The following is a 15264-nucleotide window of genomic DNA, read 5'->3' as shown; positions in this document are numbered from 1 at the left end:
GGTGGGGGGTGCTGGGGTTTTTTGGGGGGTCTACGAACTCTGCATTCTCACCACCACCTCCCTATCACCTTCAAGGATCCCTGTTGCATCAGAGAGGCGTTCCCCCAAATTCCATCCCCCCCCCCACCGGGTTTGAAGCTTTGGTAGGCTGACATCATGAAGGGCGATGAATTAGTGGGCCACCGTCGATGCACCTTCTACAATAAAGGCAATGCGAAGACAGCGTCTATAACCTGTTGGTCGCTTTTACTACAGTGGGTTAAGCGCTCGCCCACTTTGGCTAAATTGTGTCCTGTTCTTGGGGGCAAATGGACCCTTCCTCAAACTGGACCCTCGTCCCATCACCTTGTGAGGTGACAAGAACCCGGCAAGCCTTTTCTGGCATTAATGCATACCGTATTTTTCGCTCTATAAGACACACCAGACCACAAGATTTCACCCCACTTTCCCACTAAAAACCACACAGGCCTGTTTCTCCAGGGAACGGGAGCTTGCAGACAGCTTGAAAGCTGTGCCGTATCTTTCGCTCTATAAGACGCACCAGACCACAAGGCGCACCGAGTTTTTGGAGGAGGAAAACAAGAAAAGAAATATTCTGAATCTCAGAAGCCGGAACAGCAAGAGGGATGGCCGCGCAGCGAAAGCAGCAATCCCTCTTGCTGTTCTGGCTTCTGGGATAGCTGCGCAGCCTGCATTCGCTCCGTAAGACGCGCACACATTTCCCCTTGTTTTTTAGGAGGGGAAAAGTGAGTCTTATAGAGCAAAAAATATGGTCGTCTGCAAGAAATCCGTAAGGGTCGTCGGCCCCCATCCCCACCTGCTATCGTCGCGTTATTGCTGTTACTGAAAAGAAAGGGAAAAAAGCTTGTTGCCCGTTGCAAAATAATAATAATAACGTAAGCTCATCCGCTGTGGAAGAACGATATAAGCAAATGCAGTCCATTCTTTCGTCCGCCACAGCTGATGTTTTTCAGAGAGCGGCTTGCAGATGTAGACATGTGGGTGCTGCTCTTCCTTGCCTCGCCAGCCCAAAGGGTCGGCGACAGAAGCGGCCGTCGTGTCTTTAAGTTCCTCGCAGCACATGGCTGCTTTCAATGGCTTTTTTAGTGGGGGGGGGGATTGCGCTATTGGCCAACGATGCGTCGAATCCAGCAAAGTCGTGGGAAACACAGCTAGAGATCTGGAGAGCGGGGCGATTTCTTTGTTTCTTTCTTTCTGCAAAGCGGCCCTCCCCGTAAGTCAGATGGCGAATGGGGGGGGAAAGACAAAAGTTGACGTTTCCTCGGGAACTGACCTGAGATTCTGTGTCTCGGCTTGCGGCGTGATCCATTTGGGGGGGCCGCGACGGACGGAGGGGGAAGGTGGCCCTAACCGCATCCCTTCTACGGTGAGCGAAGCACTAACCGCAGCGTTTTGCAAGCTGGGATTCGGTGCGTGTGATGGTGATGCGATTCCGAAACAGCTGGAGCAGGGAGACCTGTGTACTCTTTAAGTAGCTGTGGTTGGGCGCAAAGGGCTGGGGGTTTTCCCCTCCGTAGGACATAGAGTTTCACGACTGTGGGAAAAGAAGGGGGGCAGATACCAACCCCACACAAAGCCTTGCCATTTCCGCCCTGCCCATTTCCCCAAATGGCTAAACGTTTTACCTGTGACTACCTCTCTAAGCTACGGTGACCAACTTTCCGGCTTGCACCAAATTAAAAATGGCAGAATACCTGTAATTCATTGTGAATTTCCCTCCCCCCCCCCAAAAAAAAAACATGGCCTAAACTCTCCCTGCTTCTATCCTATTCACACAGCAAATTAAGAAAAGGCGGCAGGTTGGCATTTAAATTCCATCCTTGGCACTGCTACTGCAAGCTGAAGTCCTTATTGCAAGAATTTTGTCCTTTTTTGAGAGAAAAAAGCACACACCGGTCTCTTTCACATGTTGCAAAGGCGAGGCGCTGTCTCCCCGGCCTTCGTTTTCCCTGCCACTGGAAATTATAAAAAAAATTAAAAATCATGGATTTTCCAGAACCATCCCTTCTCGCCCCCACCCCCCCGTCTGCTTTTTTACGAGCACCGTCAGGAAAAGCAAAAACAAAAAAAATCCCCTTGTTTTCATTTTCTTTAGTGCAAGATATATTGACCATGCATGGACGTTGCTTCAAAACAGTGTCTCGTCTGCTCCCAACCGCTTCCTGGTACTTCAAATTCCACCTCTGTTCTTCAAGCAGAAAAAGGGAAGGGGGCTTGTTCTGTTTTACTGGGCTGATTTTACCGGCGGGGAGAGGTGAGAGGCAAATAGGAGATTAAAAAAGGTAAAGGGACCCCTGGCCGTTAGATCCAGTCGTGGCCGGCTCTGGGGTTGCGGCGCTCATCTCGCTTTATTGGCCGAGGGAGCCGGCGTACAGCTTCCGGGTATGTGGCTAGCAGGACTAAGCCGCTTCTGGCGAACCAGAGCAGTGCACGGAAACGCCGTTTACCTTCCCGCCGGAGTGGTACCTATTTATCTACTTGCACTTTGACGTGCTTTCGAACTGCTAGGTTGGCAGGAGCAGGGACCGAGCAACGGGAGCTCACCCTGTCACCGGGAATCGAACCGCCAACCTTCTGATCGGCAAGTCCTAGGCTCTGTGGTTTAACCCACAGCGCCACCCGCGTCCCTCAAATAGGAGATTATTTGTCTCTAATTCAAGAGCCCGCAAGCGTTTACGATGAGGACTAACCACATGGCTGGTTTTGCACACAGCCTGTTCGGAAATCACTGGAATAAAATTTGGCTAATGCAACATGAGGCAAAGCTGGGGCTATGAATTCGCTGTGAAGGCTGCCTCTTTCTAGATTTTCAAACGCAGCCTTTGAGGGGAGGTACTTAGAGCAACCTCTCTGTTTTAAGGCAGTGATTTACTTTGCCAAATACAATATACTTTTTGCTGTTAGAGCGAGGTGGGGGAAGGAAACACAGACCCGAGATTTAACATTACCCATCATTCCTCATGTTGAGCGGAGGGATTTGAGGAGCAAATTTGAGCCGAGGTTTTCCATCCTCTCCCAATTTGCTTCAGGACGGATGTACAGTAGATGCAAGACAAAGAAGCGGGGGCTCAACAACCCCTCAAAACACAAAGGGGGGTGGGTTACCTGGAAGGAGGGGACACAATCCGACAGGACTCTTGAGAGTCGAGACAGACCTTGTTCCCCCCATAGAATTCCCCCCAAACTCACTGTTTGTGGACTCTCCTCCCTAGCCTAAAAGAGGGGGTTGGTTGAGACCCCACCCTTTTGCCCACTGGGTGGGGGGGTGGAAGGGGGTCCTCTCCTCCGAAATGCAACAAAAAGCCCTTCAGAAAGACTGCAAGAACAGCTCTGATAAGGGAACTGATGGGGTTGGGAGGAAGCCATGTGGCGCCAGTCAATGGCCGCACCCCAAAAACCTGTGGACATCGCACCCCAAAAATCTGCAGACACCTCCTCCATTTTGAGGTTCTGGCATTCCTGAGCTGGACTGTGCCTCAAACATGTCGGCCGCCAGCAGTAGCCCAAACCAGGTACCAAACTTGACCCATCCGGAACGTCAGAGATATTTGGGGAAGCGGAAACCTTTCACCTCTCCTTTTCAGGTTGCGACCTCAGCAAGCTGCCAAATCGAATCTCCCCCGACTCCCCCAAGTGCCACCACCATGGAGAAATGGTGGACCCGCTGGAAGCCCCTCGCCTGCCCCAAATCTGCTTGAAGAACCGACCGGCGACCCAATTCCTCCTTTCTCTCCCTCCCTGTCCTCTCTCTCTCTCTCTCTCCCCAGCCCTCGCCCGGAGGTAGGGGGACGGTTAGAGTTTGTGCCCCGGACCCTCGTCCTCCGCCGCCGTTCGGATCTCCGGTTCCTCCTCAGCCTCATCGTCCACCAGCCCGTTGAGGTGCGATCTCTGAGCCGCGGGTTTCTCGTCCGCCGAAGTCCCGGGCCGCGGCTGCTGTTGCGGAAGAGGGGCTGCGCCGTTACCCCCTTCCGACTTGCTGAAGTTGAACAGTTTGCTCGGGTTGAAAGGCTTGGTGGGCGACTGGACCTTCTCGGTGGTGGCCTCCCGCTTGGTCTCCGGGGATTTGAGGAACTTGAAGCTGAGGAAGCCGGGCAGTTTGTTGTCGGTGCCGGTGGGGGATTGCGGGGAGCGGGCCCCCGACGTGCCGCCGCCGCCGCCCCCCGTGCCACCGGACAAGAATTTCCCCTGCAATGGGATGATTTGCTTCAGTTTCATGACATTGTTGGTGGCCAACAGAGAGCTCGGCCTTTTGGGCTTCTCCGAGCCGTGGCCCGAGCCCCCGGGCCCCTTCCCTTTGGGCTGGCTCTTCTCGTGGCCGGTCTCGGGGCCCCCTCCGTCCGACTTGCCCTCCTCCCGGCCGCTCTCCCGCTCTTTGCGGGCGTGGTATTCGGCATGGCGTTGGCGTTCCTCCTCCTCTCGCTTGCGGCGCTGCTGCTGCTGGAAGTGGTGCTGGGCCTGGCGCTCATGTTTCTGCGGAAGGAACAACACAGGGTCATGTTTCGTGTTTTTAATTCACATAATATACATTCAGGGACGCGGGTGGCGCTGTGGGTTAAACCACAGAGCCTAGGACTTGCCGATCGGAAGGTTGGCGGTTCGAATCCCCGCAATGACGGGGTGAGCTCCCGTTGCTCTGTCCCAGCTCCTGCCCACCTAGCAATTTGAAAGCACGTCAAAGTGCAAGTAGATAAATAGGTACCGCTCCAGCGGGAAGGTGTGTGCAAAACCAGGCATGTCGCTAGTCCTCATCATAAACTCTTGCGGGCTCTTGAATTAGAGATGAATGATCTCTTATTTGAGGGACGCGGGTGGCGCTGTGGGTTAGACCACAGAGCCTAGGACTTGCCGATCGGAAGGTCGGCGGTTCGAATCCCCGCGATGGGGTGAGCTGCCATTGCTCGGTCCCTGCACCTGCCAACCTAGCAGTTCGAAAGCACGGCAAAGTGCAAGTAGATAAATAGGTACCGCTCCAGCGGGAAGGTAAATGGTGTTTCCGTGCGCTGTTCTGGTTCGCCAGAAGCGGCTTAGTCCTGCTGGCCCGGGAGCTGTACGCCGGCTCCCTCGGCCAGTAAAGCGAGATGAGCGCCGCAACCCCAGAATCGGCCACGACTGGACCTAATGGTCGGGGTACCCTTACCTGTACCTAATATACGTTCTTTACAACAAACAACTGCAAAATAAGCAGACAACTCCAAAATAAAATCATATGTAACAAAACCGTAAGTCTCATGTTTTCATTTACACTCGTCTCCTCTCTGATACCTTTACTTAATATTTCTTGCCTCTTTCTGCTTTACTTATAGAATCTTTATAGAAATTTTAATCTCTTAAATACTAAACCGATCTTTAACAATTTCAATTAATCCCTCCCCCGCAACCCCGCAGTTCCCTCTAACCGCATGAGATACTAGAATGATTAGAATGCAGAACCAAATTTCTTGAATTCGCAGCGATGGGAAAATTAACAGCATCAATTAGAGGAACGCCCTCCCATCAGATGTCAAGGGAATAAACAACTATCTGACTTTTAGAAGACATCTGAAGGCAGCCCTGTTTAGGGAAGTTTTTAGTGTTTGATGTTTTATTGTGTTTTTAATATTCTGTTGGGAGCCACCAGAGTGGCTGGGGAAACCCAGCCAGATGGGTGGGGTATAAATAGTAAAATATTGTTGTTGTTGTTGTTGTTTCTCTTTTTCGGAAGGGAGGTGTTTAACCTAAATGCAGAGCATGTGCCACTCTGGCCAGACAGTCTGCGGGCAGGGAGGGTCTCATCCTGCGTACCAGATGGAGCTGGTAGACAGGCACCCTGGACACAGAACTGACCTGCGCCTCCATGGACGGCGGTGAGTCCAAAATGACTTCCAGGCTGCACACCTGGTCCTTCAGGGGCACAGTTACCCCATTCAGGACCAGGGAGTCCTCCACACCCGCCCACCCCCTGCCCCCCAAAAACAGTACTTCTGTTTGTCAGGATTCTGAGTTTACCCTTGCAGCACGTTCAAAGCCATCCCCGGGGTCAACAGAGCTTGTTCCTGAGTAACCGCGTGTGACTGGGCCAGACTCACCTTAAAAGCCTCTCGCCGCTGGTACTCCAGTTTTGCCATTTCCTCCGCCACCCAGCCGGGGATGTCCGGGATAGCCACTTGGATGACGTACTTGAGCAGGAGGGCAAAATGCTATGGGGAGAAAACAGTGGGGTGAGAAGGGCTGAGGTCTACAGCTCCCTGGGCATAAGACATCACCATTGCTGCTATTGTCTTGCTTTCCAACACCTCCCCATGCGAAACCATGGTTTGCCGGAGACTTGCGTACCATGGCTTTTTAGAACCATGGTTTGCTGCATAGCTGTCAACTTACAGATTTGAAAATAAGGGGCCAGCAGCCTCGAAAATAAGGGATCAGCAGCCAAAATAAGGGATTTTCAGAACACAGGGATGTTCAGCTTCTGAGCCCCTCCGAGCCAAAGGCAGAAAGCCCAGCCAGCAGCCAAACGAAGCCTCAAGCGGTGGTTCCCACAGCGCAGCAACCCAGTAAAGGGGATGCAGCGAGGAAAACCACCGTCACCTCTCCGCTGGGAAGCGCTGAGCAAAGGCGAGTCCCCAGGCAACGCAGCTGATTTGATTGGCACAAGGCATGCAAGCTCCACCCCCCAGTCGTTCTTAGACTCCTTATTGGGTGAGCAACGCAGCCAAGCAACACAACTGGAGCCTCCCTCCTCCCTGGCCGGCAGGGAGGGAGGGAGAGGAGCTGCTTCCTTTGAAACCCGGGAAATTTAAGGGACATCATCAATAAGGGGCAGCAGCGGGACACGGCGCTGGGATAAGGGACTTTCCCGCCAAATAAGGGACGGTTGACAGGTATGGTTTGCTGCCATGTTAGAACCCAGCGGCTTCGCTGAACGGTCGTTTGTTCGGCAACCCTACCCATGATGCTCGCTGAGCTGGGGTGCAAAGGCAAGAGCCACACAAGGGGCAAACCGTTGGTTTCTTTGCTCGACCTGTGGTTTGCTCAGCAAACCATGGTTAGCACCAAACCACGACTAGCTCAAATGGAGCCCAAGCAGAAAGGCAGATCTTAGTGGGCGGACCTGGGACTTCCCAGTTACGGAACTGGGGTATTTCAGCTTGGGATCGCGGTCCGAAGGGGGAGACCCGAGTTGGGTCGCACCACAGCCTCAGCAAGAATTGGGTGGCCCCCCGGACTTGGCTACCAGTTCCCAGCGGTCTGGCAGAGTTTCCAAGCGCCCAACTTATTTAAAGGACTATGTTGTTGGACATGTATCACTGTTGGTCTAAGTATGGGGAATGTAACCGATATGCTTTTGTGCCTAATTGAACCATTACGTGTAGTGCTGTATATAAGGAAACCATTACGATTGTAACTAACGCCTTATCTCGGTGGGGAGGGGTGTTATGTACTGATGTTCTCACCCTGGGCCAACAGGGGGATACTGTAGATAGTTTTCACTCAGGTCCACGTCAGTTATTCTAGGCGGGAAACCCTGGGTTGTTGTTGCTACAATGTTGACAGCCGGCTGCCTATAAAAGCAGGCCGGCTGAGCTGTTTGCTGTTCAGTTCTGTCCAGCTTACAATAAAGAGCTGCTCTGGAGAAATCACTGTGTCGTCTGATATGTTCGCCCACAACTTAACAGGTATGTGTGTGTACGGCAGAAAAGAGTGTTACCTCCAGCACCACCACGGATATGATGGCCCCCTCTGGGCTGAGCCAGGGGAAGAGACGTTGAAGTTGCCCACACTGACCGATCAAGTAGCAGTTCACCACGATGGCTAGGACACCCATGGCTTCCATTACCTTCTGCAGAAGGGAAAAGAAGGACATTTTTTTCTAAAAGAGACTAGCAATTTTTGGCAGAACCCCTGCTGCTTACCAGAACAGCTACGTAGCTAAGAACTTGCTGCTGAGATTGCTTATTTCCTCCTCCCAACCAACCCGTTTTCCTTTTGTGTCGTGGCTTCGTAAGAGTTATAAACCTGAAGTCAGGGACTGTTTCGTTTGTGGGGATTTTTATTGTTATTATTTTAATTTATACCCCGCCCATCTGGCTGGGCCTCCCCAGTCACTCTGGGCGGCTCCCAACAGGATATTAAAATCACAATAAAACATATGACATTAAAAACTTCCCTAAACAGGGCTGCCTTCAGATGTCTTCTAAAAGTCAGGTAGCTGTTTGTTTCCTTGGCATCTGGTGGGAGGGCGTTCCACAGGGAGGGTGCCACCACCGAGAAGGCCCTCTGCCTGGTTCCCTGTAACTTGGCTTCTCGCAATGAGGGAACCGCCAGAAGGCGCTCAGAGCTGGACCTCTGTGTCCGGGCTGGACGATGGGGGTGGAGACGCTCCTTCAGGTCTAGGGGGCCAAGGCCCGTGAACAGTATCGGAAGGAAGTTAAAGCATGAATTCTAAGCAATTCACCTTTTTTAGAAAAATGGTTTTATAAAACATTGGCCGGTGTGGAAGAAGGGGACAGAGAGAGAGAGAGGGAGGGAGGGAGGGAGAGAGAGATTACCAATAATACTGGAAGTCAGGGTCATCCGTTGTAACGGACTTGCCTGGAGATTTGGGACAGACAGAACGAACAACTTGCTTCATGGAAGAAGAATAAATTTACAGAAACTGCTGCCTCAGGACACAGCCTTTGGTTCGGCAGGTGAATGCGAAGTCACAGCGAGTGAGGTGAGGCCCTAATGGATGGCTATGACAGTTAAATGGAGCCTCCAGGTATAGAGGCCATCTGGCGCTGTGGGTTAAACCACAGAGCCTAGGACTTGCCGATCAGAAGGTCGGCGGTTCGAATCCCCGCGGCGGGGTGAGCTCCCGTTGCTCGGTCCCTGCTCCTGCCAACCTAGCAGTTCAAAAGCATGTCAAAGTGCAAGTAGATAAATAGGTACCACTCTGGTGGGAAGGTAAACAGCATTTCCGTGCGCTGCTCTGGTTCGCCAGAAGCGGCTTAGTCATGCTGGCCACATGACCCGGAAGCTGTACGCTGCCTCCCCTGGCCAGTAAAGCGAGATGAGCGCCGCAACCCCAGAGTCGGCCACGACTGGACCTAACGGTCAGGGGTCCCTTTACCTTTACCTTACCTGCCACTCCCCGATGCTTTCCACCCGCTGGCCAAAGGGACGTTGGAGGCCCGTGCAGAGCTTGAAGGCATCGCTCCGTATCTCAATGATGTTGTTGATCAGGGCGCATGTGGCGGCCAGAGGGAAGGCGGATGAGAAGAGGACCACGTAGCCAAACTGGATGAACATCTCCTGGTAGTCTTGGAAAGTGTCCTGGATCGGAGGGGAGGGGGGGGGAGAAAGAGAAATAGGGGGTGTGTGTATGAGAGAGAGAGGGGGGGGGATTTGTTTGCAAGAGAGAATAACAATAATGGTATTACCGTATTTTTCGCTCTATAGGCCGCACCTCGTTTTAGAGGGAGAGAACAAGGGGAAAAAATTCTCCCCCTCTCTGCTCAGCGCCCCTTCAGCGAAGCGGCAGGAGAAACGGAGCCCCTTCCATTTCTCCTCCCGCTTGGCTGAAGGGGCGCTGCGCAGCTCTCCCTCTCTGCTGAAGCCGGGAGAGTCTTGCTCTCCTGGCTTCCGCAAAAGGAACCCGAAGCCTCAGGAGTGCAGCGGCTATCCCTGAAGCCTTTGAAGCACAGCGGGAGTTCCCGCTGTGCTCTGGAGGCTTCAAGTTCCTTTCGCTGAAGCCAGGAGAGTCTTGCTCTCCCGCTGCGCTCCAAAGGCTTCAGGCGGCTATCCCTGAAGCCTGAAGAGCAAGAGGGGTCAGTGCGCACCTACCCCTCTCGATCTCCAGGCTTCAGCGAAAGCAACGTGAAGCCTCTGGAGCGCGGGGGGAGCGCTCCCTCTGCGCTTCGGAGGCTTCTCGTTGCTATCGCTGAAGCCAAGGAGCCTGCATTCGCTCCATAGGACGCACACACATTTCCCCTTCATTTTTGGAGGGGAAAAAGTGCGTCCTATAGAGCGAAAAATACGGTACTCCTTCGTTTCAACCGGCCTCGTCCAAGGAGGACGCAGCTGGATATATTATAATACAGTCATACCTCGGGTTACAGCCGCTTCAGGTTGCGTTTTTTCTGGTTACAGATCGCCGAAACCCAAAAGTACTGGAACGGGTTACTTCTGGGTTTTGGCGGTTGCGCATGCGCAGAGGCGCTAAATCGCACTTTGTGCATAAGCGCCAAATCGTGACCCGCCGTGCGCAGACGGTCCCCTGCTGAAGAAGTTTGCTGACCCCTGTTCTTGCCTCTGAGACTATTGGTTTATTATCTCTCATTCATTCCTGAGGTCCCCAACCACTTTTCTGTCCCATAGCTGTCAACTTACAGATTTGAAAATAAGGGACCAGCAGCCTCGAAAATAAGGGACCAGCAGCCAAAATAAGGGATTTTAGCCAACCAGCTGAAATACGAAGTTAAAAGGGACCAGATAATTTGGGAGAGCAGTTTTTAGCCCTTCGTTTCCAGAGGTTGCTGCTCAAGACACCAGCTGATGAAACACTGCAATTAAATAACTACAAGCAGCAACCACTTTTTGCGCAAAACTAAGTCCGAGCTATGAAGATGCTGTTGCAGTTCTGTATCTTTTCTCTCGTGCTCCATCTGCAGCTCTCAGTTCCATCAGGCGGGGTGGGAGGAAGAGAGGGGGGGAAATAGCACCCGAAGTAAACCCGCAGATCAGACCATCTATGCTAATTTACCACTACAAATCTACGGGAGAAGCGCTTGCGGTCCTTCCTCCGCTTTCCCCCTCTATGGTTAGCCCTTGGAACACCTGCCTGCACCTCCTCCACCTCCTCCTCTCTCTGAACTGCTTTCTCTATGGTTGCCCTTGCTCTCCTCTCAAGGCTCCTCAGTCCCGACGGGAAGGGGCTCCCGAGGGCCGAGGCTGGTGAGAGGAGGCCGGAGGGGGGCAGGCCGGGCAGCCAAGCAACACAGTTGGAACCTCCCTCCTCCCTGGCCGGCAGGGAGGGAGGGAGAGGAGCTGCTTCCTTTGAAACCCGGGAAATTTAAGGGACATCATCAATAAGGGATCAGCAGCCAAAATAAGGGATTTTCAGGACATAGCTATGTTCAGCTTCGGAGCCCCTCCAAGCTAAAGGCAGAAAGCCCAGCCAGCAGCCAAACGAAGCCTCAAGCGGTGGTTCCCACAGCGCAGCAACCCAGCAAAGGGGATGCAGCAAGGAAAACCACCGGCACCTCTTCGCTGGGAAGCACTGAGCAAAGGCGAGTCCCCAGGCAACGCGGCCGATTTGATCGGCACAAGGAATGCAAGCTCCACCCCCCAGTCGTCCTTAGACTCCTTATTGGGTGAGCAACGCAGCCAAGCAACCCAGTTGGAGCCTCCCTCCTCCCTGGCCGGCAGGGAGAGAGGGAGAGGAGCTGCTTCCTTTGAAACCCGGGAAACTTAAGGGACATCATCAATAAGGGACAGCAGCGGGACACGGCGCTGGGATAAGGGAGTTTCCCGCCAAATAAGGGACGGTTGACAGCTATGCCCTGTCCACCCTGATGTGCCTTCCTTTCCTCTTCCTCCTCTGTGCTGCCCCGAATGCCGGCTTACTCACCTCGTATTTCTTCATACAGCTCTCCACCTCGGCCTGGGCCAGCTGGGCGGCGAAGACCTCCTCCGGGGGGTCGATCCAGGAGCTCCTGCTAGGCTTCCGCCCTTCCTCTCCCTCCTCGCCTTCCTCGCCCTCTTCCAGGGGGTTCCTGGCGCCCCGTGGCCTCCGGGCCCTCATGGTCACCGCCGGCTCCTTGGCTTCCGGCGCTCCCCGCAAGGGACTCCCAGAGGCCCCGTCGCTCTCATCGTCGTCCTCGCACAGCTCAAAGACGGAGGCCGGATCCATGCCTTTCTCCACCATGGTGGGGCTGCCTTCCTCCAGGAAACTGGCCCCTTCCTCCAGACCCGGGTCGCCGGCCTTGCGGTCGGCCTTCTCGATGAAGCTCACCTTCTTCAACTTCAGCCCGCAGTCGATGATGCTCTCATCCTCCGAGTCGGAGTCCTTCCTCTCCTCGTCCTCTTCCTCAGGGACGCCGCAGCCGCCGTTGAGGCATTTCTTCTCCCCGCGGGGAGCCCCCTCCGGACCCTCGGCCGCCTCCGGGCCGTGGCCGGCTGGGGGGTCTCCGCCGTGCCGGGGGCCCCGGTGGTGGGCTCCGCGGGGCCTGGCCGGGGCACACTTCTGGGCCAGCAGGCGAAGGATAGTCTGGGCCACCTCTCGGAGGTTTTGCGCGCTCAGATCCCCGCGCTTGAATTTGCTGTAGAGGTGTGGCTGAGAGACCTCCTTCACGTTCTGCAGAAACTGGCGCGTGATGAGTAGAGTCGCCAGCATCTGTCAGGAGGAACGTGAGAAGAAGGAGTCTGGTCAGGGAAAGGACAACCTGGAGAACGTCTTTCCTTGGGTGGCCACCTGACCCCGATGCTTGAGCTGAGATGTGTGGATTTGGCGACCCCCAGGGGGTCCTTTCCAACGCTACGATTCTGACTTAAGAGGATCCCTGTAGCGGGAGCTGGGCCAAGCCCAAGTAGGCCCACCAAGCCTAGATTCCTGTCTTCATAAGCGGCCAAGCAGATCCCCCCTCCCAAAAGGGAAGTCCCTAGAAAGCTACAGCGTTCTCCCACTTTTGTTCTAAGGTAGACTGGCCATGTCCATGGAGGCTCTATTTAGGAATAATGAGAAGAGCCCCGAGGCAGCTGAGCTGGGCCAGAGGGGGCCCAATACGTCCAGCCTCCTGGTGAACCAGGATATGAGCGCTACAGCCTTCTCCCACTCCTGTTCTAAGGTAGACTGGCTATGTCCATGGAGGCTCTATTTAGGAACCGCAAGAAGAGCCCCTAGGCAGCTGAGTTGGGCCTACCTAAATCCAACCAAATGAACCAACCCCATCTTCCCAATGGGAACCCTAAAATCAAGAAGGGAACGCACAAACATCCTCTCTCTCCTCGCTTGTGATACCTTGCGACTATTTGGAGATATTGACTCCCTCCAAGAAGGGATGCGGGTGGCGCTGTGGGTTAAACCACGGAGCCTAGGACTTGCTGATCAGAAGGTCGGCGGTTCGAATCCCCGCAATGACGGGGTGAGCTCCCGTTGCTCGGTCCCTGCTCCTGCCAACCTAGCAGTTCGAAAGCACGTCAAAGCGCAAGTAGATAAATAGGTACCACTCCGGCGGGAAGGTAAACGGCGTTTCCGTGCGCTGCTCTGGTTCGCCAGAAGCGGCTTAGTCCTGCTGGCCACATGACCCGGAAGCTGTACGCTGGCTCCCTCGGCCAGTAAAGCAAGATGAGCGCCGCAACCCCAGAGTCGGCCACAACGGGACCTAATGGCCCGGGGTCCCTTTACCTTTACTCCCTCCAAACCGTCCAGGTTTGGGAGCATTGCTGCCGCCTTTGGGAGCGAGCTGTAAGCTGCCTCCTAGATATGGGAATGGGTGCCCATGTTTCCCTCGTGCGAGACGTTGTCGGGGTCTCGAACGGCACGAACCTTGACCCTTGGCCCTAGGCACGTTCCCGTAACAGCACAGGCCAACCAATATGAGATTAAAAACCAGGTCTTTCTCCCAGGCTCCCCATTCCATCCCTCTTCCTTTTCCGCTCCCCCCAAGACCCCAGCCCAGCGCTCCTACTTTGGAGACAGCCAGCTGCCAACAGAAGCTCAACAGGCCCTTAAAGGAGATGAGGCAGAGGTGGAATTGGAGAATGACGGTGGGAAGGAGGGCGTCTTTGAGCTGACGCACGAGGCTTTGGAAGAGGGAAAAGATGAGCAGGAGCTGAGGAAGGCGGAGGGCCGACAGACGGACAGAGGGAGAGAGACACACACAGAGAGAGAGAAAATGCAAAATCAAAACCGAACCGAAAAACAATGCAACGGAACGAGAAGACGAAGGGTTCGAAGTGGCGGGCGACCCATCTTGGATACGTCGGCTGGGTTCTTTAAGACGCTGATGGACGCCCGTCGGGTTCACATACCAGAGGGAGGATTGCGCCAGGCAGCGGTAGACTTCCCCGGCCCATGGAGGCTCCATTTAGGAACCAAAAATGAAGGAATGGATTTCTGTGCAGTCAGTTTGAAACCCCATTTTCCTCCTCCAAGGGAGCATTTCTAAAATGCATTAACTTGTGCTTTTCAAGCTCAGGAAGCTTGAGCTTGAATCGATGTATAAACAGAAAACCAAGCTGTGTAAACAAGTGCTCAAAGCCCTCTCCCTTATCGGTCCGTGACGGCAATGAATGGCCTTGGCTGTTCCAGTGGAGCAGGGATTGCCCGTCTGGCTCTTATCTTACATCCGACCACACTCTGACTCACAGACGTAGTCCGGGAACAGCGCCAGGAGAGTTGGTGACCTTCTTACCCCAAGATAAGAGTGCCGGAACAGGAATACCCTTATATGGTCAAGAGTACAGGAAGAGGAACACACTTTTATGGTTAAGAGGACCAAAGCAGGAACATGACCCGGAAGCTGTACGCCGGCTCCCTTGGCCAATAAAGCGAGATGAGCGCCACAACCCCAGAGTCGTCCGCGACTGGACCTAATGGTCAGGGGTCCCTTTACCTTTACCTTAAGGGGATGGGAAGAAATTTGGTTCCATTTGCACAACCCACCCGGGTTCCCTCTTCTAGAAACAAGGCGGGGACCGAAATGCTGCAATTGTTCAAAATTGTCACTTTTCTGAATTTTGCAATTTGGTTCTCCAATGGGGGTGTGGAGTCAGGGGGGAGTGTTCATGAAAAATGCATGTATTGGTCAAATCACACACACTAATCTGCTCTGTTAGGCAAGCGGGCTTGCGGGTGCTTGGGCCAAATCGTGGAATATGGGAATGCAAGTATTAGGGTTAGCTTTCGTGAGGACTTTAAAAAATACCGTATTTTTTGCTCTATAAGACTGACTTTTTCCCTCCAAAAAAGTAAGGGGAAATGTGTGCGCGTCTTATGGAGCGAATGCAGGCTGCGCAGCTATCCCAGAAGCCAGAACAGCAAGAGGGATTGCTGCTTTCACTGCGCAGCAATCCCTCTTGCTGTTCTGGCTTCTGAGATTCAGAATATATTTTTTTCTTGTTTTCCTCCTCCAAAAACTAGGTGTGTCTTGTGGTCTGGTGCGTCTTACAGAGTGAAAAATGCGGTACTTGATTCACAGACTGAAATGGGAAGGTGGAAGATGGAATCATCCAGGAGGGGGGAAGTGAGGAAAGCCAGAGAAACTGAAATGGAGGGTTCCCACC

The 15264-nt window shown here is 53.7% G+C and overlaps 1 protein-coding gene across 2 annotated transcripts in view; it reads right to left on the bottom strand.

Annotated features, from left to right (window-relative positions):
* Positions 1–2097: 2097 nt before the first annotated feature.
* The window catches only part of ANO8 (anoctamin 8), a 41515-nt gene continuing 28348 nt past the window's right edge, over positions 2098–15264 (bottom strand). Inside the window, exons 13-18 of one of the 2 annotated variants that reach the window (XM_083421405.1) lie at positions 13668–13811; positions 11609–12373; positions 9121–9312; positions 7706–7837; positions 6087–6197; positions 2098–4491 (exon numbers count right to left, since the gene is read on the bottom strand). In XM_083421405.1, the coding sequence (XP_083277531.1) occupies positions 3814–4491; positions 6087–6197; positions 7706–7837; positions 9121–9312; positions 11609–12373; positions 13668–13811 (2022 nt within the window). In that variant the 3' untranslated portion in view covers positions 2098–3813. The remainder of the gene's footprint in view (positions 4492–6086; positions 6198–7705; positions 7838–9120; positions 9313–11608; positions 12374–13667; positions 13812–15264) is intronic. The other variant, XM_083421406.1, reaches the window with a different exon arrangement.

This window comes from Podarcis tiliguerta (genome assembly GCF_965153285.1).
Source record: "Podarcis tiliguerta genome assembly, chromosome: 18".
Lineage (NCBI taxonomy): Eukaryota > Metazoa > Chordata > Lepidosauria > Squamata > Lacertidae > Podarcis > Podarcis tiliguerta.
This window is presented reverse-complemented; position numbering and strand designations above follow the sequence as displayed.